Raw genomic sequence first — 26,782 nt, 5'->3', positions numbered from 1 at the left:
TTGTCCGAAAACTATTTTCCAGAATAGAACATTGTCAAAGAACAAAATATGTAGTAAGAATACGAAAATGGTGACCACCATAGCCGAATGGGTTGATGCGTGACTGTCATTCGGAAGTAGGTAGGTTCGAAAATCTGTGCATGAAACACTAAATGATAGCTAAAGTTTTCTCTATGAGAGGTTACCCCTCGGCAAACAGTGGCAAACCTCCGTGTGTCCTGCCATCGAAAAGCTCCTCATAAAAAAAATCTGCGGAGTTCGGAGTCGGCTTGAATCTGTAGGTCCCTCCATATGTGGAACAACATCAAGACGCACACCACAAATAGGAGGAGGAGCTCGGCCAAACACCCATGCGCAATTATATACATATGTATGTACTTAGTCTTGCCATATCACAATTCATATGACGAAAACAAATTCGCAGAAAAAGTACCGTTACGCATTATCTTCTCATAAATTATACTCAGTTTCGTGACAAATTTTGCTTGTTAACAATGGAGTGGAGGACTAAAGAAAACCCAGCTAACTTACAGCTCATACAGCTCATCGTTCCATCGCCTGCCATACTCCCCATCGCCAACGTGCAAATGTCCAAGAATCTTCTGCAGAATCTTTCTCTCGAACAATCCAAGTGAGGCCTCATCGGATGTTGCCATCGTCCAAGCTTCTGCGCCATAGGATAGGACGGGCATGATGAGAGCTATATAAAGTATTAGTTTTGTTCATGGGGAGAGGACTGTACAAATCAATTGCCTACTTAGTCTAAAGTAGCACTTCTGGGCAATTTATGGTGCCTGTACTGGTCCTTTTTCTCGATAATAATTCCGAACTCCTAATAATTAACTCGAATTTCAAATTGCACTCAATGTTAAATGGAGGCATTTCTATGCACTATTCAGAGTCATCTTCATACGTATGTATGTATGTATACATTAGTGTCCGTGCAATTCTTAGTTTACTGCATTTAACATTATTTAAGTTCTAAATATTCGCTGCCATTGTGTTCGTAATTATTATTTGGATTGCATTTAATAATGCAAAAAGGGGTTTAGCCAATAAGACGCATTATAGCATTGCAACTATTTCCACCTACCAATGATTAATATCCTATAAGCTCGAGTACATAGAAAAAAACATGTGTACTTGCTGAAAAAAAAAGTTGGTTGGCATATCTTTTTGAAGCTTTGCTCTCAAACATATACGCAATTATTATATTGCGTGATGCATTTATTTACAAGGTGGCGCAAAATGAATCCCCCTATGGAAAAATATTTTTTTAATGAAATTTGACACTAGTGAATTAGACAGCTGCTCTAACCAAAGAGACAGGCAATGGAGCGTGCCAAAGTCGAAATAAAGATTTCCATCACTCAAAATTTGTTTATTGTTATTTACCAAAAATTATTATTTACTAAAAAAGTTATTAAAAACCGAATTGGATGGTTAATTTTGCACCATTGTAGCGAAACATAGACATTTTGCGACTTGGCTACTTCCATTTTAATAATTTTTTGATCATTCACAATGTTTATTATTTCTTCATTATTTTCTCTATGTGCAGCCTCATTTTTTCCAAAAACCAGGTTTAATTATAAATGAAAAGAAGTTTACAAAAAAATTATTATTTTTTTATTTTTTCCATATTAAAGTTCGAATTACTCGCAGCCTTCGCAAAATTGTGCGCGTTTTCTGGCTTGATACCATGACTAACAATAACCTCTGGGCATTAATAAAGCAGAAAACCGGTCATCTAGAAATGCGACGGCGTAAATGGAAATGAATCCCTCAATGTTAAAAATTTTGGTATGGAATTTTTTCGAATATTTTCGATTCTTTTTAAAATTTTTATACTTTTTTTTACATTTATTATAATACATTTTTTTTAGAAAACTTTATATATTTTTTTTTTTAATTTCCTCAGACTATGCTTAGTATGCTATGAGAGTTTCACAGGTTATAGGATTTATACAAATTATCGATTCACGTAGCAATGCTTCAATCCATTCGCAAATACACGAATACATTTGTTACGTTTTAGCCGTATGGGTTATGCGTGGTTTTGAAAAACATTTTCTAATACCGGTTGCCCCTCGACGAGGAAACAATTTCTTAAAAAAATCGATTGTGGTGCGAGCTGTGTGTGGTGGAGCGCCGTCTTGTTGAAACCAGAACTGCCTCATACGTTTTTGACGAATAATTGGCATCACAAAAGTGGTTATCATATCGCGATAACCCATGAAAAAGCTCCTCATAAAAAATATCTGGCGTTCGGAGTCGGCTTGAAACTGTAGGTCCCCATATACAATTGGCGCAGGGTGTATGCGCATGTTGGGTGTTTCTGTACAAAAGGCCTCCACCTCTGAAGGACCTACAGTTTCAAGCCGGTATATAGGTACATATAGCTTAGGGCTTCTCTGGAGTATTATTTTGCATTGACTTTTAACGGTTCGCTGTACGTTTTTAATATAACTCGAAATTTGATAGAAATCCCATTATACAGCTTGCAGGGATTACTAAGCTTAGCCTCAGGCATTAATGAACAAATCTCAAGAGGATGGTTTTTTTTCCAACTGACAAAAATATTTGTTTGCAAAAATTAAAAAAAAAAATTAAAAAAAAAAAAATTCTAAAGAAATATTTCAAAACAAATTTTTTAACGTATTTTTTGTGAAGATTTTAAATGATTTTAATTAAAAAAAATTTTTATATTATTTTTTCCTGAACAAAAAAAATTTTTTAAACATATTTTTACCTTAACAGAAAATTTTTCTTTCAACAGGATTGTTCTTCCTAAATGACTGAAAATATTTTTTTGCACAAATTTTCGAAAAAAATCAAAAAAAATTTCAAAAGAAACACTTTACAAAAATTTGGTTTTCTAAATTTCTAAAGAAATACTTTAAAAAAAAACTTTTTAGCGTATTTTTTATAGTGACAAAAAAACAGAGTTTGCAAAAACTTTCAAAAAAAATAAAAAAAAATAAAGAAATACTTTTAAAAACCTTGTTTTAATGTATTTTTTATGTAGAGAATTGTTTTTTCTAAACGACAAAAAATATATATTTTTTTTTTAAATTTTAGATGTTTTTAGAAAAATTTTTTTTTAATTATTTTAACCGGAACATAAAAAAGTACTTTTAAAAATACTTTTACCAGAACGAAACAAAATTTTTTGAACGCATTTTTTATAAAAAGGATTGTTTTTCCTACTAACAAAAAATATTTCTTTTTCAAAAATTTTAGATTTTTTTAGAAAAAATATTTTTTTTTAATTTTTTTTTTTCTGAACAAAAAAATGTTTCTAAACATAGTTTTTCCTTAACAAAAAATTTGTCTTTCAATAGGATTGCTTTTCCTAAATGACAAAAAATATTATTATAGTTTGTACAATTTTCAAAAAAATTAAAAAAGAAATTCCTAAAAGAGAGTACTTTTAAAAAGTATTTTTTTCTGAACAAAAAAAAATTTTTATGAAGAGCAATTCTCTGTTCCCTAAATGACAAAAAATATTTGTTTCGAAAAATTTTCAAAAAAATTACAAAAACAATTTCTAAAAATACTTTTAAAAATTTTGCTTCTAAATTTCTAAAGAAATACTTTAAAAAAACTTTTTTTAACGCATTTTTTATGAAGAGGGTTGTTTTTCCAAAATGACAAAAAATATTTTTTTTTTTAATTTTAGATGTTTTTGGAAAAAATATGTTTCTTAATTATTTTTTCCTGAACAAAAAAAATTAACGGAAAATTTTTCTTTGAAGAGGATTGCTTTTACTAAATGGCAAAAAATATTTGTTTCCAATAATTTTCAGAAAACTAAAAAAATTTCTAAAAAATAGTTTAAAAAATGTTTGTTTCTAAATTTCTGAAGAAATACTTTTAAAAAAACTTTTTTAACTTTTTTTTGACAAGGAGGATTTTTTTTCTGAATTACAAAAAATATTTTTTTTTTTTAATTTCAAATGCAGTTTGAAAAATAAATTTTTTTTTATCATTTTTTTTTGAACAAAAAAATTTTTTTTGATATATTTTTTCCTTACCAGAAAATTTTTCTTTCAAGAGGATTCTTTTTCCTAAATCACAAACAATATTTGTTTGCAAAAATTTGCAAAAGACTTTAAAAAAATTTTAGAAGTTTTTAATACATTTTTTTTATTAAGTATTGTTTCCTGAACAAAAAAAATTTTTTTAAACGTATTTTTCCTGAAAAAAAATTTTTTTTTGTAACTATCAACGAAAAAAGTATTAAGGCTTTCATTACACTAGTTTCTAAAAAGTATTTTTTCCTGAACAAGAAACAAATTTTTGAACGCATTTTTTATGAAGAGGATTGTTTTTCTTAAACGACAAAAAATTTTTTTTTCCGAAAAATTTGAAGAACAATTTAAAAAAAATTTTGGATGCTTTTAATAATTTTTTTTTCTTAAGTATTTTTTTCTGAACAAAAAATTTTTTTTAAACGTATTTTTTTCCAGAACAAAATCTGTTTTTGTAAGTATCAACAAAAAAAAGAATTATGATCCTCATTACGTTTATTTTTAAAATTAAAAAAAAATATTTTCTGAAATCTTTCAACAACAAAATTTTATTATTTTCAAAAAAAAATTACATTACAATTACATTTTATCCTAAAAACATGTTTTTAATATAAATGTTAAAAAGATTTTTACTTTAAAACCTATACAAAATTCCTTAACATTGAGTAAATCTCGTAGTTATCAGTTTTTTTTTCAAAATTGTTTCGGTTCACTTCTTATTCTGCTCAAGCCTACAAATAAACCAATTTTCAGAAAAATTTACGACAAAGTCCAAAACACTTGGATCCCTTGACTTGGAACCGCTTCGTTTAGAGTCTCCATTACGATAAATGAACGATTTGTTTTTTTATTATTATTTTCGCATTGGATTTGTTATATTGGCTTAGACGATTTTTCATGGAGAATATTTACTTCTCAAATTTTCTTGTCTAACATTTTTTTATTTTTGTTTATATTTGTTTTTTTTTTTTAATTTCTTTTATTTTGTTTTATGGTTATACTCATTTCATAGTTTCTTACAGTGCATTTTTGCAAGCTACAAACAGCACAGAAAGGAACTGCAGGACTTCAATTGGAATGAAAATACCAAACAACTAAAGTAATAAATTTAATTTTCCATGTTTGCCAGTACAATTTACTCTGCATATGCAGACTCTTGGCACACTCACACACATTTGCGCACACATGGCTTGCTCATATTAATGGTTTCTTGCCTGCAGGTAACAAATATACACAAGTCATGAGCAAAGGATTTAAATTATTTCCCTAAGTGTTAATTCTGGTAAAAAGCAGTTGGTATTATTGAAGATGTTATCGCATGCGTATGCAGCTGCTTCACTGTAGAATTTATTATGCATGCCGTATTTAACGAAATAAACTGATACTAGGGGAAAATTTCATAAGAAATGCAAATATGCGCCTACAAATATGCAATGATTTCAAAACACTACAGTTGAACGCCTCTGCCAAAAAAGCTCGAAGCCAGCCAATGCAAAGTGCTGCTTATGCCGACTGTACAGGTTAAAGGGTGAGAAGTAAAGTTTCAAACGCAAATGTATTCATTCATATTTTGTGCGAGCGCACACAGAAATCTATTCAAATATGTAGGTAATTAAGTTTAAAGAGGAGATACATTTTATGGCCACTTTCAAATATCCCAACAGCGAGCGGAGCAGATTATTTTGCAGATTTCTATAGCTAAAGTATATTTAAGTCTAAGTTAATTTGTACAAAAATTACATTTCTATATAAACCAGTATTTTTGTCATATACAAATTAGCGCAGGTTTTTTGGCTTTATTAACCCCTAACGAAATTCTTTGCCAAATATTTTTGTAGAACATTTTAGTCGACGAATGTGCACTTTAAGCATACTTTTTGGACTTTTATTAAAAATAAGGTCAAATTTAGTAATAAAAAGAGAAGCCAGCCGGTTAAGGCTGGGTAGTGCTGACTGATCTGTAAAAAGATCTCACTTAGACCCTTAGGGTCCAACTGCTTAGGGTCATTTTATATAATTCTTAATGCACGTCTTACCGAGTTTCACCAGGCCGTTCAGCCTTTTGTCAGCAAAGATGAAAAATATGTTGATCCTAGGCACAATTGTCGAGTCTTACAGAGAGAAGTGGAGTGGCAAAGCAAGTGTTCTAAAGTACATTTTCTCCAGACAAAAAATGTCGAGCATTTATTATGTGGAAGAAAATGCATTATACTGTTAATAAAAGAAAAAAAAACCATAGTGAAAATCCAGGCGAATTTCAAGCTAATTTAAACTGCCCAAAATTTGTTCTAAAATTCTGAAAAAAGAAATATAATTTTGATCAAAATTTGTTGTATTTAAAAAAAATTGAAACTTTAGGTTATTGTTGTTGTATACAAAAAAAAATTCCACAAATTTTTTTTTTCTTTTAAAAATTATGACAAACAAAAATTAAATTTTCATGAAATTTTTTTGAATTAAAAAAAGTTAAAGTTTAAGTTGTTGTTGTTGTATGAACTTTATTTTATTAAAAAATAAAAAAAAAATATTTAAACTGCCATTAAATTTTTTCAGAAAATTCTAACAAAAGAAATTAAATTTAGATGAAAATTTGAAAAAATGTGAAATTTAAAGTTTTTGTTGTTGCATGAACTATATTTGTATGAAAAAAAAAAGAAAAATTAAACTTTATAAAAATGGCACAAAAATTTTTTTTTTTAAATTCTGAGGAATAAAAATTAAATTTTGATGAGATTTTTTTGAAATAAAAAAAAGTGAAAGTTAAAGTTTTTGTGGTTGTAGGAACTTTATTTTGTAAAAAAAAAAATTTAACTGGGTTTAAACTTTTTCTCAGAATTCTAACAAAAGAAATAAAATGTTGATCAAAAATTGGAAATATGTCAAATTTTAAGTTTTTGTTGTTGTATGAACTATATCAGTATAAAAACATAAAAAAATAAAAACTTTATAAAAGTGGCAAAAAATTTTTTTGTTTGAAAATTCCGACAATTAAAAATTTAGCTTTGATGAAATTTTTTTGAATTAAAAAAAGTGAAAATTTAAGTTTTTGTTGTTGTATGAACTAAATTAAAAAAAAAATTATTTAAACTGTCATTAAATTTGTTGAATTAAAAACAATGTGAAACTTTACTTTTTTTCTGAAAATTCTGACACTAAAAAAATAAAATTTTGATGAAAATTTGTTAAATTTAAAAAAATGTGAAACTTTAATGAAACTTTTGAGAAAATTCTAACACTAAAAAAAATTAAATTGTGATGAAACTTAGTTGAATTGAAAAAATGTGAAACTTTAATATTTTTCTGAAAATTCTGAGAACAAATTTAATTTTTGATGAAAGTTTGTTGAATATAAAAAAAATGTGAAACTTTAATTTTTTTTTTTTTAATTTTGACACTAAAAAGAAATAAATTGTGATGAAAGTTTGATGAATTAAAAAAAGGTGAAATTATTTTTTTTCTGAAAATTCTAACAAAAAAATTTAAATTTTGATTAAGTTTGTTGAATCTTAAAAAAATTTAAAACTTGGTTTTTTCTGAAAATTCTGACAAAAAAAATTAAACTTTAATGAAACTTTTGAGAAAATTCTAACACTAAAAAAAATTAAATTGTGATGAAACTTGGTTGAATTGAAGAAAATGTGAAACTTTAATATTTTTCTGAAAATTTTGAAAAAAATTGAATTTTTGATGAAAGTTTGTTGAATATAAAAAAAATGTGATACTTTAATTCTTTTTTTTTTAATTTTGACACTAAAAAAAAGTAAATTGTGAAGAAAGATAGTTGAATTAAAAAAAAGGAAAATTAATTTTTTTCTGAAAATTCTAACAAAAAATTAAATTTTGATGAAAGTTTGTTGAATCTAAAAAAATGTGAAACTTTCTTTTTCTGAAAATTCTGGCAAAAAAAATTAATTTTGATGATGATATTTGTTGAATTAAAAAAAAAAAAATCTAAAAATAATATTATATATTATTATAAATAATTAATTTATAAAAAATGAATATGAAGTCAAAAACACGTCGCGCTACCATTAATAGGAAAACAGGTGGAAAATCAAAAATTTTTACTGTACACCTAAAAGATATTTTTACTCCACTCAATACTGCAGCTGGTCTTTATTTTGACATCGCCGTTATTGCCTTTCTAAATGAACCCCAACAAATCGATCTGCCAGTGAAGAAGTCCATCAATAGTGACATAGTTAGCACCATTAAAAAACTTAAAGATCACAAGCCACCAGGGTATGATCGCAACATGGCTAAAATTCTCAAAAAACCACCTTCTAAATCTCATAATTTCATTACTCATTTGCTCAATGCCTGCTTAACCAGAAATATCTTCCTAGCTCAACTGAAATTGGCAAAAATTTAAATGATGCCTAAACGGGGTAAATCAGACTATGAAGTGAAATCTTGTCGCCCTATCAGGCAGAAGAAGTTCTGTCAAAAGTTGTTGAAAAAGTTGTCCTTAAACGTTTTATGGTTAGTATTGAATGCTAACAAATAATTCCAAAACATCAGCTCGGCTTTAGGAAAGATCGTTCGGCAATTGAGCAGCGCCTTAGACTCATCGAAAAAATACAAAACAACGCTCGACCAAAAAAAAATTGTTCAGCAGTTTTTCTAAACATATTACAGGCTTTCGATCAAAGGCAGCACATAGGTTTACTTTTTAAAATAAAAAAAAAACAAATGATTGTTAAATGCCTATTTGATCCTTAAATCGTATATAAGCACACGACTGTTCTATGTAAATTACGAAAATTAATTCTCTATTTTCCAACAAATTAAAGCTGGGGCTTTACAAAGCAGCATTTTGGGTCCAGTGCTGTATCTAATTTTTACACACGATCTGTCAACCACAAATGTTGTTCTAACCTGTACTTTTGCCAATGCTGACGACATCAGCAGAACCCACAGAAGCCTCTTCTAAGAGCCAAATCGGCATAAATAAAATCTCCAATTGGCTTACTGCCACAGTTAACAATCCCATTTTTTGTGAAATAAATCCCATCTTCAAAACTAATATGAAATTAATATTCAAAATTAAAAATTTCTTCCAACGCATCTGCAAAATATTATGAACCCACCTTTCACCCACAGCCTATCTTTCCTCTACTCCACCATTCACTTGCGGCAATTCGAAATTTCTGCTCTGGCACCTCAACAATTCACAATGCAGAATTCAAAATTGACACTGTGAATTTGTTGCCTCACTATTTATTGGTTTAATTTCATAATCAACATGATTTAAAGGAAATTGAGTTTTCGGTTCCACAGGCACAATGCCAGAGGCGCAAGTGCATAAATTTCGACTACTCTGCATATCTACATGCATAACAACTACGTACATACTTGCAAATCAGAGTGTTTATTTATTAGCCTATCTCTTTTACTCCCACTGTCTTGTTGCTAATTCGAAATAGAAATAATTTAAATTGCTATTTAATTTAGCAGCATTCAATTTTGCGTGCACACTCGGCAAACAAACCGCAACACTACTGCACTACTGAGACTAATATAATTTTAGCTGCTATCGGTTAGTCGGATAGTGGATTGGTTGGCTAATCTCCCTACGAAGAACATGACAATAGTTTTCATTTGAATAGCTCCAAAATCATTTCATGGAATTCACACAGGAGTCTGTGCGGGTCTGAAATATCCGACATGTGGATATTTTAGATGGCACTGGGGTCAAGATATTTATGATCCGATTTTTTTTTTTCAAATTTAGAATGCATGACGTCTACATAATAAGAAATAATTTCTGCATATATAGGTTTTTAATTTCAAATTAAAGTTGATAGCTAGCGGTAGTTTTTTTTGACATGTCAACGTAATAATTGTTGCAATCAGTAGAGGTAACAGTGGTCATAGATTTTTCAATTATCTGTACCACATTTTGATTATTATGTGGATCGGCCAGCAAATTTCGTGCAGACAATTCTATTTTTGAAAATACCTTTTCTAAAGGATTTAACATGGGGGAATATGGTGATAGAAAAATTAACTTACGATCAGTCTCTTTGCCATCCTGAAAGTAGCCGAAGGGATAATTGAGAGAAGGTGGAGCGGGAAACAGATTGGAGTTTTCAGTAACAGTCAGGCTGCACTGAAGGCCCCGGAGAACGCGAAGCAAACCTCAAAAATTGTTCAAGAATTTAAGAAGAAGCTTAATTCTGTCGCAAGACAAAACAGGCTTGTACTTATATGGGTTCCGGGACACTCCGGTGTTCAAGGAAACGAAATTGCCGATGAATTGGCCAACCGTGGATCAGCGGTTCCCCTCCAAGGGCCAGAACCAATAATCGGAATCAGTTTCGCAGGAATCATGAATTGGATCAGCGAATATGTATGCAATTTACATAAAGAGCGATGGTCTGGTCTAGAACACTGTAGAAAGTGTTTTGTGACAAGTCTGAACAGGAAATTGTCGAACTTTCTACTAAAACTTGGAAGGAAAGTCGTTCGGTTGATGGTCGGTATCATTACAGAATACAACCCATGGGGTCAGCATATGACCACCATTGGAATCATTGAGGACCCAATGTGCCTGTCGTACTTGGAGGAGGCGGATAGCACTTTCTTTTGAGTGTACTGCCTGTGCTAGAGCAAGGCTATGCGTTTTGGGTTCCGATGTCATGAGAATGAGTAATATTCTTTCTCTAAAACTGGAGGATATTTACAGATTTGCCGAAGAATCTGGAAAATTCTCACAGGACTAACTATCTATATCTCTGTCTCTGTTCTTTCCTATCTCTTTCTCTGATACTTTTCTCCTTCCCTCCTTGACTATCTACCCTCTTTCCAGATCTTGAAATACAATGGGCTTATTAGCCTTCGTGTTTTAGGAGCCACCAAATCTCCTGGTGCTCCTTGGCTCGACCTTTTCAAATTTCAATTTCAATGATTAGTCTCACTAATCTTTTTGCGTACTTCCCGAGTTTTATGGATTCTGGCATGGTCCAGGACCAACCATGCTTCTACGATGTTACTTTCAGCAAGTTTATTAAATAATCCATAAAGAAATGTTATAAAAACATTTGAATTTACTGTTAAGGTAGAAATTACTGGAGAATATATGATACCATTTAAATTCATGGCCAAAATTAATGAAACATTTCTTGCTCTTGTTGTTGGAACTATTACATGGGCTGAAGTATTTATCCTCGATCGAGCTTTATTTCTGCGAAGCTGATAGTTGAAACCGGTATCATCAGTAAAAATTATTTTCTCATGTGTTTGTGGAGCATTCTATGAAAAATTTTGGCACGAAATTCAGAATAATTCATTAAATTTTCATCAAAATGTTCAACTTTTTAACCAGAATTAAAAACAATAAATTTAAGAATTTGTAAGCACAAGAAGTGCGTGGGTTTTTTGGTAGACGGGTGTATACCTCATCGACTTCTTAGGAACTCCTTCATTCTTCTTCTGCAGTAATTCGAAAAAAGTTATCTTGCCATTCAACACGTTTCAATGTTTGACTGTTTCCTTCTAGCCCGAACAAGAATATGCAATTGATCTCACGTTTGGGCTAGACCCAGCAACAACGCACACAATACCATTTACGCTGACCTCTGCAATAGTCACTTTATTCAGCTCTTGATTTCAGACTTCTGAATGCCACTTCGCAACTTTTTGTATTTCATTTAAATACCAAATCATCTCCACGATACATAATTAACCTTTTTGATTTAGTGGCCAAGGTCTAAGCAATCGACTATGCCGGTGCGTGGTATGCAGACGCTCTAGTTCGACAATGGTGCACCTCCGAATGCATTTTGGTATCTTTATAAAAATGATTTCCCATTTCCAGGTGACTCTATTTTTAAGACAATTTAAAAACACGCACCACAAATTAAAGGAGTAGATCGATCTAAGCACTTGTCAGGAAGAAATAAGTTAAACAGCAGGATAGAGTTTTCTTTCAAAAGATATATTACTTCTTTTTCTTCGTGTATTTAAGAAAATTTCTATTTACAACAATATATTTGGCTAACTTTTACTGTAGTTCAGTGAATTGTGGATGTCCAGCACGCGTGCCGTCCCTTCAGGGGCGCCCGAGTTGTTTTTCATTCATCGCCATGCTTGCTATACGTTCCTTCGACATTCTGCGGCCGTGATCTCTCCACATTTTTCTACTCCCTCTTATCCTCCGGCACCCCCCTGACAGATGTTAAAGGTGAAATGGGTGAATTGCCGGTCTGGCACTCCTCAAGTAACACTAAAGCGCAGTTTTGATACCATTATGAGACCTCCAACAGGCAGATCTCTACATTCAGCCAGAGATGTTGATATGATTGAGAAGATTAATGGGATTTAGGTTGGCTGCCGAAGAAAGGCAGCCAAACCCGGACATTTACAGAGAAAGTGCTCAACAGTCTCCTTCTCTGAAAGGTCCCCACAGCTTCTGCAATGAGGGTTAAATGGTAACAACTGTCAGCGGGATGCCGATGCCCGGGTAGGAGGTCTCTGAGGCCAATTCAGTCCCCTTCCTGGCAAGCTCATCAGCAATTTCATTTCCCCCTATATTCGTACTTCCTGTAACCCAGATCAGAGAATTGTTACCTACACACCCAAGAGATTTGATCTCCTCCTTACAGGAGTTTACTAGATTCGTTATGCACCATGGCGTCGTCAGAGCCTTGATCGCGGTTTGACTATCAGAAAAAATGTTAATATCTCTCTCGTTCTCGCGTTCCCTAAGCATTTTGCATGCCTGCAGGATGGCAAAGACTTCTGCTTGAAAAACACTAGCAGTGTTCGCCAGTTTAAAGGAGATAGATAAATTGGCTCATTTGGAGAAACCCCCTGCTCTGTTTCCGGATTCCATCTTGGAACCGTCAGTGAAGACAAAGGTGCGAAGCATATTATTTTAAATTTACTGTTTTAACTTGTTCTATATATACATATTTATATATTTTTGGTCTCATGGCAAGGTTCTTCCTTTTCTGTCTGTCATGCGCCAACCTCTTAATTTCGCTCGTTGTGTTGGTTTTGCATACGTCAGCTATCAGATTTCTCCTCGAGGTCAGGGCTAGTCTGCCTCTATGACGGCTGCCATGTGGATTCTAGTCGATTACGCTGCGGGTAATATCGGTTTGATTTCTTCTTAACACGTACCCCAACCAGCCATATTTTCTTTTCAGAACTTTCAGGCGCATTGGTGTCTAGATATAACTTGTCCACAGGTCGGTAATTGAGATCTTGTCGGGCAACGATTGGTGAAAACATGCAGCGTTTGGAGGTCAGAGGCTGCAAGCTTCCAGGTTTTACAACCGCTCCTTGGCCGGAGCCCGTCCTACCACTCCTTTCTGCAGCCATCAAAGCCATGGTTAGCAAACGGGTTGCTCTAACCCACAACTAAGCTTGGCAGGCTGAGAGATGCTGCAGATGGACTAAACTGATGTCTGAGCGACCGTCTCCGATGCTCCTATCACTAAGCAGAGGGGACTGTAGGCGGCTAGTTAGACTGCTGCCGGGGCACTTTCTATGGGCACAGCACATGGAAAAGGTAGGCATCTCAGACAGTGCACTATGCCCAGCTTGTGAAGAGAAGGATAAGACGGCGGACCATTTTCTGTGCGTCTGCTCGGTCTTCACTCGAATTAGGCTTGAGGTCTTTGTCACTGATGTGTTGGGAGGCGAGCACCTTGGCTCCTTGGCACCACAGGTTTTACTCAGATTTTATTTGGAGGTCGAGTAGATTGAAAGAAAATTAAAAAGGGAATTCGAGAGCAGTACACTGGACTTAATTGTGTCTGAGTGATGTGCTTGCTGGTCTGTCCTCACAAAAAACAAAAAAAAAAAAACATAAAAGCCGTTGGAGTAAAAAGTTGTTATTTTCGTGCGCTGTGATAATTGTGGAGTTCTACTGTCAAATTCTTTTGTGAGATCAACTTCACTAAGTGGGCTTACTAAATTCTGAGGCCTAATGATATCTGGGAATAATAACTTTAGGCTTTCTAGCTATATATTCAAATAAAGCCAGTGCTCCAACTTACTTTCATAGCAATATTGGACCTCTATGAAGCTCCGCCGTTTATTAAGCAGCGATGTAAGCAAACAAATCGAAAGCGCAGTGGCCTCGCATTTCAGTTCGCAAATTGATTGGACAAATCGTGTTAGAATTTTTGTATTTGTGTACGCATATGTTTGTATGTGTGCTTGCTGCAAGTGTTTGCGCAGCATTGTGCCAGTTGTGAAAGCATCCAAATGCACAGGCCAGTGCATAGCTAAGTAAACAATTGCGCGGAAAACAGTGTACGCAAAAAGTTTGCAACTTTTGCAAAGTCAAACTTAATTTAGGTATATGCGCTTGTTAGTTACCCACTCACTCACTCACTCGCTCACTAGTCCACACGAGTTTTGTTGCAGTTGCTCATATTTACTTAGTGCAGGTGCGCCGAATTGCCAAGGCAGGTATGTGAGTGTTTGCCGCTTATTTTTTTGTTTTTTAATTTTTTTTCTTGCCTTTCTTTTTTTTATGCGCATAACTAGAATTTCAGGTGTGTACTTAGAATTGTTTTTCCACGTTTTTATGCTTTTCGAATTTTGGTTTCTTTTTGAAGTTTGTTGCAAAAAACAAACAGTGGCAATTGCAGTGCGCAGCGGCAAAAGTAAATAGAAAGTTTACACTCATACGCCGCGGCTGTGATTAGCAATTTCAATTGCAACCCTGCACAAATACACGCGCCAACATTCACAAACATAAATGCGCATACTTGTACGACTTCCTGACCGATTGTTCGGACGACTTACTCGTAGTTGACTGCTTGACTACTGCGCCCCGCTTCAGCACGTTTCGCTGCCGAACGGCTTAACAACCTAAATTGGCTGGCACACACACACGCACACACGCACACTCATGCACTTTCACATAAACATGCACTTTGCCGTTATCATTGCCTAACTATGCATGTAAAGCACACAAATATATATATATCACATATACACACTTACAGGCACACGCTACACACACATATTAGCTACATTGGCTGCGTGTAAATATGCATGAGCCCAATGCTCTGCGATATGTTAGTCTTGTTCTGCAAGCAAGCAAGCAAGCAGACGGACGAGCTTCATTGTACAGCCGCCTCGGCAGCCATCGAAGTACTGACAACTCATCGATATGCAACGCATGCAACTTACCTCAAGGCAAACAGGACACTCCAATAATTGGGCAATGTGTTGCAGGCATGTGGCGAACTTTTGCAATGACTGCTGATTAATGCTGGAATGCTGCTGATGCTGATGTTGACGCGCACGCTGTCGGAAGTTGCAAAGTTGCAATGGCCGCATGAAAATAGAATAGAAAAGTAAATTTGAAAAAATTAAAAGTTGCAAAATAAATTACGTCAATTAGAGAACTTGAAAAGGGAACTTAAGTGAGTATAAAGTAATGCAGGCAGGCGTACCAATCTCATTGATTAGGAGTACAAAAAAAAAAATCTGTGAAAAATATTAAAAAATTTGTATAATTTTTAGCGGTATTTGAAATAAATAATAGAATTAAAAAAAAATGACTTGTAAAGGTGCAAAAATTTTGAGATTTAATATGAAAATGTAAGGGGAATGAAAAACACTTGGGTTTTACATATTTTAAGATATTTGCTGATTAGAAATAAATTCGAATATATGGCCAATTTCTAGAGAACCAACTGTTCGCATTTGCAAATAAAGCGAAAATTTTATGGAACCCCATTAGGAAACTTCAAGAGATTACTAGATATAAACTCAACTATTAACGAAAAAAATAATAAAAAAATTTTAAAACAAAAGTCCCAAAAATTGTTTACAAATGTAAAAACAAATTTAAAAACAAAACAAATTTTTTTAAAAACTGTATTTTATTTAAAAGAAAATTAAAAAAACAAAACAAATAAATGTTAGGTTAGGTTAGCCTGGTTGACATTAAGCCACGCATAGGCCTTTTGGTCCCTAGCGATACCAGATAAATACCGAAAGTAGATGTAGTAGTAGTAGATGTCAGCGCTCTTGGCGAATCGAAGCAGAGCTGGGAGATCCGTTTTTGAAACGTCCTCCAAACCGTCCAACAATGAGGCTCCCAGGCATTTCAAACGCGTTTTTAATAATGCCGGACAAACGCACAGAAGATGTTCTAAAGTTTCCTCAACATCCTCTCTGCATTTCCTGCATTTGTCCGTGTACAGACAATAGATTATGACCTGTCAGCATACCTGTGATAGTTCTGCAGTCCTTTCGCGAGAGCGTAAGTACGAATTGAGTCAGTTTTTTGTCGTTAGTTCTGCACATGACTTTTGCTGTTTTGCATGTGGTTAGATTAGTCCACCTAGCTTCCACTCGCCTTTTCATGTGGTCGTCCATTTCATTGTATATAGTATTAAGCGGTTTTTGTAACGGTTCAAATGGTAGTCTAACAGCTCATTTTGCTATCTTATCTACTATTTCGTTCCCCATAATGCCTTTGTGCCAATAGGTACCCAATAGATACATATGCAGCCTACTGTTTGCGGCTAGCCTTTCTATGGTCTCCTTGCTCCGTCGAACATTTTTAGACTTAATACAATATGAGCTAATTGCTTTTATTGCTGCTTGACTGTCTACGTATATAATATATTAATTGTTGAGTTCTTTCTTGCTCTAGGCTACCTCCGCGGCTTTCCCCACAGCAAAAACTTCCACTTGGAAAATACTGCTCTGGTCTGGCAGCTTGTTAGGCTGCCTTATCCCTAGTTTTGAGCAGTAAATGCCCGCTCCCACTCCCTCTAAAGGTTTAGAGCCATCTGTATAAAGTGAAAAGTTCTATGGCCAGGCTTCATGCCTTTGTGCCATCCCTCCTCTTCAATTGTAGTACGAAACCTTCTGTCCCAATTAAAGTACGGAGTCATGTAATCTGTGCAACCTGGACTCCTCTCTCCTGTTGCGCTATGTCCGAAGGTTCTGCAGCTGAATACCCCAGTAGCCACTAACTTGCTCGCGGATTTCGCTGCCAGGCTTTCCGCCATATGGTCAATAGATGGCATGGTGAGTAGCATTTGCAGCGCTGCCGTTGGAGTGGTTTTCAGCGCTCCTGTTATGCACAGAGCAGCGAGTCGCTGAATTCTTTCCAGTGGCATTAAGTATGTCAGTTTTCTTATCGCCGTCCACCATACTAAGACCCCATACAACAATATCGGTCTAACTACTGTCGTGTAGTACCAATGCTTCAGAGAAGGTGATAGACCCCAAGTAACGCCCGGCATTCTTTTAAATGCGTAACACGCATTACTGGCCTTTTCCACCCTTTCCTCAACATTGCGCTTCCACAGTAATTTACTGTCTAGTATTACTCCGAGGTATCTTGCATGATTTTTGAGAAGTAGTTCGTTGTTACTTAGCTTTGGGAGGTTCCACGCCGGGAGTTTGTACTTCTTGGCAAAAAGTACGTCCGTTTTTCCCACGTTTATCCCTAGCCCTGCGCGAGATGCCCATTGGTGTATCGTTTTGAGAGTGTTGTTCATCACATTACTGACGGTGTCCAGGTATTTTCCCGTAACTACTATAGCTATATCATCTGCATATGCCACTAGTTTAGGTGCCCCTCCGTCAAGTTTCTTAAGAATTTCATTTGTTACAAGGAACCATAATAGCGGTGATAGTACCCCACCTTGCGGAGTGCCTCTGCATGCATATTTGGTGATGCTCGTATCGTTCCATTCCGCTCCTATCTTCCCTCTTTCTAATAGCTGCCTTGTTAAGAAGAGTCAAATTTTTTCGACTTAAAAAAACTAAATATCAAAATTAAAAAAATAATTGAAAACCTCAAAATTTTTAAAAAATATTTAAAAGTCTACTTTTTATTTCACTTAAGACCGGAATTATTTGACTTTAAAAAAAAATCTATATCAAAATTAAAAAAAAATAGTAAAAAATCTAAAAATTAAAAAAATTAAAAAAAAAAAATTTATTATTAAAGAAAAATTACAATAAAAAAATTCAGAAAAATAAAAAACCATGTCCAAAAGATTTCTTGAGTTAGAGTCGCTAAATTACAAACATTTTATTGGTTGCAATAAACAGATTTTTTTTTAAGTTTTCAAAAACAAAATTTTTGCAAAAAGTCCATTTTATTCCAAAACACAAAAAAAATTTAAATATTAAAAAGAGCGAAATAATTTGACTTCAAAAACTCTATATCAAAATTTTCAAAAAAAATTTTCAGTATTATATATAATATTTGAATATTTTCAGTTTACTTTTTATTCCACTTAAGAGTGAGATTATTTGACTTTAAAAGAACTCTGTATCAAAATTAAAAAAAAAAATTTCAAAACTAAAAAAAATTATAAAAAATCTCAAAAGTATTAAAATTTTTTTTCAATTTTTAGTACACTTTTTTTACACTTCAGAGAGGAATTATTTGGTTTTAAAAAAACTCTATATCAAAATTTAAAAAAGTAATAAAAAATCTCAAAATTATTAAACGTTTTTCAGTTTTATTTTTAATTTAAAATATTAAAAAAATTAAAAAAAAAATTTTAATTATTAAAGAAAAATTACAATAAAAATTCAGAAAAATAAAAGGCCATGTCCAAAAGATTACTTCAGTTAGATTCGCGCTAAATTACACTAGTAAAACCGTAAACAGATATTTTTTTCATATTTTCAAAATTCCAAACACTCTATATCAAAATATTATAAAAAATCTGAAGATTACTAAAATTTTTTTAAATATTTTCATTTAACTTTTTATTGCACTCGAGGCCGGAATTATTTGACTTTAAAAAACTGTATATCAAAATTAAAAAAAAAAATAATAATAAAAAATCACAAAATTAATAAAAATTAATTAATTAAATTTTTTCAGTTTACTTTTTATTACACTCAAGAGCGGAATAAATTGACTTTAAGAAACTTTATTATAAAACTTAAAAAAACTTATAAAAAATCTTAAAATTATTAAAATTTTTTTAAAGTTTTAGCTCACTTTTTTTGCACTTCAGAGCGGAATTATTTGGTTTTAAAAAACTCTTTACAAAACTTGAAAAAAATATATACAAAAAATCTCAAAATTATTACAGTTTTTTTTAAATTTTAGTTCACTTTTCTTGCACTTCAGAGTGGAATTATTTGGGTTTAAAATACTCTATCTAAATTTTTAAAGCAAAAAAAAAAAATTAATAAATTAGAAATTTTAAATTTAAATTTGAAAAAAAAATTTTTTTTTTTATTTTTTCAGTTTACTTGTTATTACACTTAAGTGTACAATTAAGCCCATTTTCATGCAAATTTAATACCATGAACAAAATACTTAGATCAGTTTAAAAGGAATCAGTCCATTACAAAAATTGTATGGGTTGAGGCGAACAGACCCAAATGAGGCAACCACTTCAAATCGTATTTGAGCTAGCTCAAACTCTGTGAAGTCTTTGAAGCCTATGAAGCTTATTTTGACTCACCCATATGAAGTCAAGATAAAATATGGGCAAGACATTTCTCACATAGGAAAAATAAATAAATAATCGGCACGTACACTTCTGTTAGGTGTTTGGCTCATATCCTCCTCTTATTTGTGGCGAGCGTCTTGATGTTGTTCCACAAATGGAGGAACCTACAGTTTCAAGCCGACTCAGAACGGCAATATTTTTTATGAAGAGTTTGTCAATCAATGATTCCTTTTCTTCCAACTTGGTACCCAGGAGGAGCAAAAAGTATGAACTTTGCTGTACCTAGAATATGGAAAAAGCCTACTAATCACATCAACAATTGCTAATTTTGTGTAGTTAGTCCACGTAAGCGTAGCGCTGGCAAAAATGCCAAACAAATTTAGTACCTAAATCTACCATCGCCGTCTGCTCTAGTGCCTCACGGTGAAATTTTCCTGTACCTTCTAGTCCAAACACTCTATATCAAAATTTTCAAAATTTTCTACGCACAACAGCAGCAAATGCTTTCTCAAATATAGTATCTAGTAGCAGTAATGAAGACAGCGAGTACGTGATCCTATCACAGTCTATTGAGCCATATATCTCTAATTCAGAGAAGTTCAATGATTTAGTAAGGGACTTAAACCTACTTAAACATAGCCCGCCTTCTTCATGAAATTGTTACAATAGTACCAAGGTTTTTCGGACCTTAAACGGAGCCATGGCGTCCATTTGCGCGAACTACAAACCACATTTAACTTCATCAAATGCATTTGGATGCAAAAAAACACGACTGTGACAATATCTCTCTCTATCAATTGGTTTATTTTATTTTACTGAAAATGCCAAACCCTCTGAATCGGAAGCTCTCGCCGTAAATGTACAACTTTATTATATTAACTCGCTACTGCCTAGCGTTGCCAACACTGACCTGCATTGCTGTTGCGTTCAATGAAATAGCTGGCTGCAGCATTTGACAGCTTGGAAATTGATTGAAATTGATATGCATTCATGCGCCTGTTTATAGGCTACACGCACTAACACGACTACTTGAAAGCTGCTCTAGAGCATAGCTATGTGCGTTGGGGAAGTGAATGCGTAAGCGTATGCGTGTAATTCGGTAGGCGGTGTACGCTTGCATATTTAGGTCAATTAAATTGTAATCCACCGTAATGGTAGTCAATACTTTGTTAGTGCTTAGATAATTCAATAAAATTGTTTGGCTGCCGAAGCGATGGGTATGCGTTTACGTGGCAACGAGTGGATTTATGGATGTGTGCCTTTGGCATATTCACATAATTAAATTAATATTTAGGTAATGCTAATGTTCGTTGCAAGTCCACTATGGTAGCATTGATATCCTCTTTAAGCCTAATTTGCTTAATTAAATGAAATCGTTTGTTCGTAACTTTAAAGTGGCAAGCATTCGATTATTGTTTTTGTTGTTGCTACTCACATCCAAGCGTTCAGTGGAATGATTAAAGGGATAATTAAATGTGTAGATTGCATTAAAAATAAGGGACTTCAACATTTCGAACAATTTTGGCTAGTTTTATTTTACTTTCTTTAATTTTCATGAAAAAGCTGCTCATTAAAAATGTTCTGCCGCTCAGAGTCGGCTTAAACTCATCCATTTGTGGAACAACTAAAAGACGAACGCCATTAATAAGTGGAGAAGCTCGGTCAAACACTGAACAGAAGTGTGCGCGCCAATTATTTATTTATTTTATTACTTTTATTTTATAATACTTTTTTTAAATTTTCATGAATTTTTTTTGAAATTACAAATACCACATGAATCAAAACTCCCAACTAGATACAGAATTTATAAAAATTCGAAGAATTTTCACCACAATTTTAAACTTTTTAATCCGAATTTCCAGAAAAAATTTGGCTAGGCAGTTTTATAGCCCACTGAAGTTTAGTACAACAAAATGCAAGTTTTAAGTCACTCCAAATTTTAGATGATTTTTTATTACTACTTTCCTTGATAGAGTTGCGTATTTTCTCCATATGAAGCATAGTACAGTACAGGAGGGACTAACCTGCGGCTCGCGAGCCACATACGGTTCTTAGAAGGGTTATTTGTGACTCTCTATAAATGTAATCGAAATCCTTCTTTATTTTCTTTTAATTTTTTTTCTGAATCCATTTGAAATTAAAATAGTTTAAGGAACTGAAGTTGAGTCATCTTATCTGAAACCTCGTTTGGTATCAAACGCCTCGGAGAGGTCCTTCCCAATTCTGACGGCGCTGCTGGTGTTGAGCATTCTCATCTTACATAGCCGTATTAGTTTTGTGGGGATACCAAATTCAGACATCGCGGCATACAGGAAACTTCTTTTCATACTGTCGAATGCAGCTTTGAAGTCAACGAAAAGACGGTGTGTGTCGATTCTCCTTTCATGGGTCTTTTACAAGATTTGGCGTATTGTGAATATTTGGTCGATGGTAGACTTTCCAGGTCTAAGGCCACACTAATAAGGTCCAATCAGTTGGTCGACGATGGGCTTAAGCCTTTCACACAATACGCTCGCTAGAACCTTACAGGCGATATTTAGAAGACTAATCCTGTGGTAATTGGCACAGATTGCAGGATCGCCCATCTTATAGATTAGGCAGAGCACACTTAAATTCCAATAGCCAGGCATGCTTTCATCCGACCATACTTTGCATGCACCTTACCAGCTCCTCGCCGCCATGTTTGAATAGCTCAGCAGGCAGTCCGTCGGCGCCCGCGGCTTTGTTGTTCTTTAGCCGCGTTATCGCTATTCTCACCTCGTCATGGTCGGGTAATGGAACGACAATTCCGTCGTCAACGATTGGGGTATCGGCATCTTCACATTCTCTGCGACATGCGCAGCTGTCACTATGTAATAGGTTCGAGAAGTTTTCCCTCCGTAATTTTAGATTGCTCTGGATGTCAGTCACGAGATCGCCGTCTTTATTCTGACAGGAAAACGCCCCGGTCTTGAAACCTTCTGTAAGCCGCAGAACTTTTTGGTAGAATTTTCGGGCGTTATTCCTATTGGCCATCATCTCAAACTTCTCCTTAGAATTAATAGAGTTGCAGAAAACCAAGCTATACTATAAAAAATGTAAGTCCATGTCGATTGATGAGTTTTGGAAGTTCGTACAAGAATTGATATGGATCTGGTCTACACAATCATTTCCCTGGACATGATTTTCTGCTGTCCAAGGGGATTTCTGTGAATTTTTTCTCGAACGGCTTTTATGGCTGCACTGGTTGGAACCACGCGGGGACGACCACTTCCTTTTCTCTTTGGCACTTTAGACGTTTGGGAAAAACGATTGGTCGTGAGGTAAACAAACATTCTCGAAATAAAGGGTGGTTAAGTTTTAAGAGCCGGTGTTGATTTTGAATAAAATACAATTATTTTAAAAAGTTATTATCATTTCTCTTCATTATGATAATACTGTCATGGCTCAATTACGTGTGAAACAAAACATTGGCCAAATGGCCGGCGCAGCCTCGGGGGCACACCTCCATCCGACGGTCCAAATTCTCGATGACGCTTAGGCATAATTGAGGTTCTATGCCTTTAATGTACCGAATTAACTCACCCTTTAGCTCTTGAATTCTTGCTGGGACTTATCGAGGTACACCTTTTCTTTCAAATAACCCCAAAGAAAGAAGTCCAACTGACATCGCCGCGACGTGAGATTATTCGGCCAACTTTTTCGCGCAAATGAGCCATTGTTTCGTTAGCTGTGTGACAAGTGGCAACGTCCTGTTAAAACCACTTATCGCCCACATCCATATCTTCCAATTCGGGCCATAAAAAGTTCGTTATCATCTCTCGATAGCGAACGCTATTCACAGTAACAACCTGACCGGCCTCATTTTGGAAAAAATACGGCCCAATGATGCCGCCGGCCCATAAACCGCACCAAACAGTCACTCTTTGTGGGTGCATTGGTTTCTCGGCAATCACTCTTGAATTATCATTCGCCCAAATGCGACAATTCTGCTTATTGACGAATCCACTGAGGTGAAAATGTGCCTCATCACTGAAGATGATTTTCTCCAAAAATCGGGCATTCATTGTTGCCATTTCCTGCCACCTTTCTGACCATTGACAACGCTTCAAATGGTCAAGAGGCTTTAGTTCTTCAGGCTAGTCAATTGCACCTTGTAAGCGTGTAAATGCAAGTCTTTTTGCATAATGTTCATCGACGACGAGCGTGAGAGGTGCAATTGTTGGGCACGACGACGAGTTGAGGTGGACGGCTCTTCAACCACACTATCGCGAACAGCAGCAATATTTTCTGCAGTACGAGCTATACGATCATACACTGGTGTTTTCACATTTCCTACAGACCCGATTTGCTCAAACTTTTGCACGATTTTTCCGATTGTACGCACATTCGGACGATTAAATTGACCGAAAAAATCACGAAATGCGCGATATGCATTTTGAGTTGAACGCCCGTTTTCATAATAAATCTGAATAACTTTAACGCGTTGCTCGATTATGTATCTTTCCATGGTTGAAATTGAATTAGTCTGAAAATAAAAAACATTAAATAAAATGTAGAAAAAAACTCGACGTTTAGGTGTGGTTCACATTCAACATCGGCTTTTGAAATTTAACCACCCTTTACTAAGTTTGTTCAGTAATTCGTAAATCTCGTTTGCGCTTTTAGCACTATTTTGGATGCAGTCACTGCAATGCGAGTTTCCTTAGCTCCGCACTGCATTGTTGACAAAAGAAATTTGCAACGAAACTGGATATAATTTATGAGAAGACAATGCGCGAAGACATCCGCGAATACGATGGATTATTCGCTTCAGGCCATTTTGGAACGCAAGGTCCGAACTGAAAGATTCACCAGCCTCAAGGCGCTGAAAAAAGCAATTGCCCGCGAGTGGTCCACAATACCTGCAAGTCACAATCGGGCTGTATGCGATTCGTTTCTGGACCGTCTCAAGGCCACAGTCAAAATAAAAGGTGGTCATATCGAGCAAAAGTAAATTGATTCTTAATTTTGTATTATTTCCACACATTTTTTACTTTGAATTGAATAAAAGTAATTTTCTAAACTAAATGTATGGCCTTTTTAATAGGTTACATTTCGAGCGCCGGACCCTGTATATATTTTTTGACTTAAAAGCAGATCACTTAGGCTTCCGAGTTCTTTGTTAAGCCACTGTACGTCAAACTTGCAATATCTAGAATTTAATAGGCTCTAAAACTAATATATACCAGGCATTTTTTTAGAGAATTTGTCTAATCTTGGTATAAAATTTTAATTTGGTATAGTTTTTTCTAGACAGAGAGCTATACTTTTATAAGAAATAATGAGCATTAAAAAAATAAAAGACAAGTAGTCGCAACTAGTCTAGAATTGCATGGATACTCAAATTTGTTCTGAAATATCTGAACTAAGATTTTAAAATTGTGCAAAAATTAAAATTTTTTTTTTATATTATTTTATAAAGTTTGAAATTCAGATTTATATAGTTTTTGTTAGACAATAAATTAAAATTTTATAATAAAATAATGAACATTAAAAGAAAACAAACAAAATAGTCAAAACTAGTCAAAATTTTGAGTAAATATTTTTCCGCCGGCTGTACATACAAGGTGTGTTCAAAAAGTATCGCAAATTTTGTGTTTTTTTCAAAAATTATTTATTTATTCATATCTATTTTGTCCTCTTGAAGGTAATCCCCATGAGATATTGTGCCAACGTTTTTTCCAATCTCCGAAGCACTTAAAAAAAAAAAAATGTATCTTGTTCAGCTCTTTCTTCGATGCCATCTTCCTCTCCTCAATCGTAGCGTAGCGTCGTCCTTTCATGGGCCTCCTCAGTTTCGGGAACAAGAAAAAGAAAATCTGGGGAATACGGTGGCTGTGGCATCATTAGTGTGTTGTTTTTTTCCAAAAACTCGCGCACAAGCAACGACGTGTGAGTAAGGGCGGTATCATGATGCAAGAGCAAATTTTTGTTCCTCCACAAATCCGGGCGTTTCTGGCGGATTGCTTCTCGCAAATTGCGCAAACTTGCAGGTAATATTCCTTATTGACCGTTTTACCCTAAGGCAAAAAGTCATGACGTACAACGCCCTTACAATCGAAGAAAACGGTCAGCAAAACTTTTACATTCGACCGAACTTAGCACGCCTTTTTCGGTCTTGCTTCGTGCGGCAGCTTCCATTGACATGATTGAGCTTTGGTTTCAACATCATAACCATAAACGATTCGTTACCAGTTATGACCCTCTGGAGAAAATTTGGGTCGTCGCGGACAGAGCCCAACATCTCATTAGCGATGCTCATGCGATGCTGCTTTCGGTCGAAGTTCAGCAGTTTTGGTAGGAATTTTGCGGCGAACCGTCTCTTGCTCAAATCATTGAAACAAATCGAATGGCATAAGCCAATCGATATGTCTAGGTCCTCAGCAACTTCTCTAACGGTGATTCGACGATTGGCCGCATTTTCTTCACTTCATCAATTTTTTCGTCTGTTGTTGAAGTGCTCGGGCGTTCGACTTTCGGCAACGCTTTTTGTCGTTCACATCTTCTTGGCCTTCTGAGAAGATTTTGTACCACCGATAAACGTTGCTTTGGTCCAAAGTAGCTTCTCCGTATGACATGGTCAACATTCGGAATGCATCCGCGCACTTAATTTCGTTAATTTCGTTTTCCACACAAAATTTGATACAGGTTCTTTGATCCCTCTTTTTGAATAGGTAAAAATCGAAGACGAACCGAAACACGCGCAAGCAAAGCAGCTGTCAACAATTAACAGAACATTCAAAATAGGCGAACTCGTCGGCATGAGTGAGAGACATGAGTACCAATATATCGCCACAAAAAAATCGAAATTGGAATATACGTAGTTTGCGAAAATTCAAAACTCGCGATACTTTTTGAACACACCTCGTAACTATATGGCAACCAAACTAAGTTGAAGGCATTGGAAAGTTTGTAGTAGGTTATTCTTATGTTTTTTTTTTCTTTTTTCAGTTTAATTTAATTTAATTTTTTTTTTTTTAATTTATTCATTTAATTTTATTAATTTTTTTATTTTTTTGAGTTTCCTGTTAATTATAAATACTGTATTTTGACCTTCAAAGCTAGTGCTTTAAACTGTTAAATAATAACTTAAAGAATTGTATGGAAAAAGTTACTGTAAAATCTTCGACTACGTTTATGAAAATTAGCGAAGCGTTTGCTACCGTTGAAGGCACACTATTGACCCACATATGCACCCATACACATGCATACACACACATAGACGGCGCTTACATGCATGTTTGTGTTACAGCAACAGTCTATAGAAAATTTATGTACTCACATGCATACATACATACACTCAAATACTTATAT

The 26,782-nt window shown here is 34.4% G+C and overlaps 1 protein-coding gene across 1 annotated transcript in view; it reads right to left on the bottom strand.

Moving 5' to 3' along the window:
- LOC129240867 (putative mediator of RNA polymerase II transcription subunit 12) overlaps positions 1-26,782 on the bottom strand; it is a 123,613-nt gene that overhangs the window by 58,240 nt on the left and 38,591 nt on the right. The window contains exon 3 of the mRNA XM_054876910.1: positions 15,189-15,305. Coding sequence (XP_054732885.1) covers positions 15,189-15,305 — 117 coding nt within the window. The remainder of the gene's footprint in view (positions 1-15,188; positions 15,306-26,782) is intronic.

Source organism: Anastrepha obliqua, chromosome 1 (genome assembly GCF_027943255.1).
Source record: "Anastrepha obliqua isolate idAnaObli1 chromosome 1, idAnaObli1_1.0, whole genome shotgun sequence".
In the NCBI taxonomy this organism is placed as follows: Eukaryota; Metazoa; Arthropoda; class Insecta; order Diptera; family Tephritidae; genus Anastrepha; species Anastrepha obliqua.
Note: the sequence above shows the minus strand (reverse complement) of the source record. Positions and strands in the feature narration are given on the sequence as shown.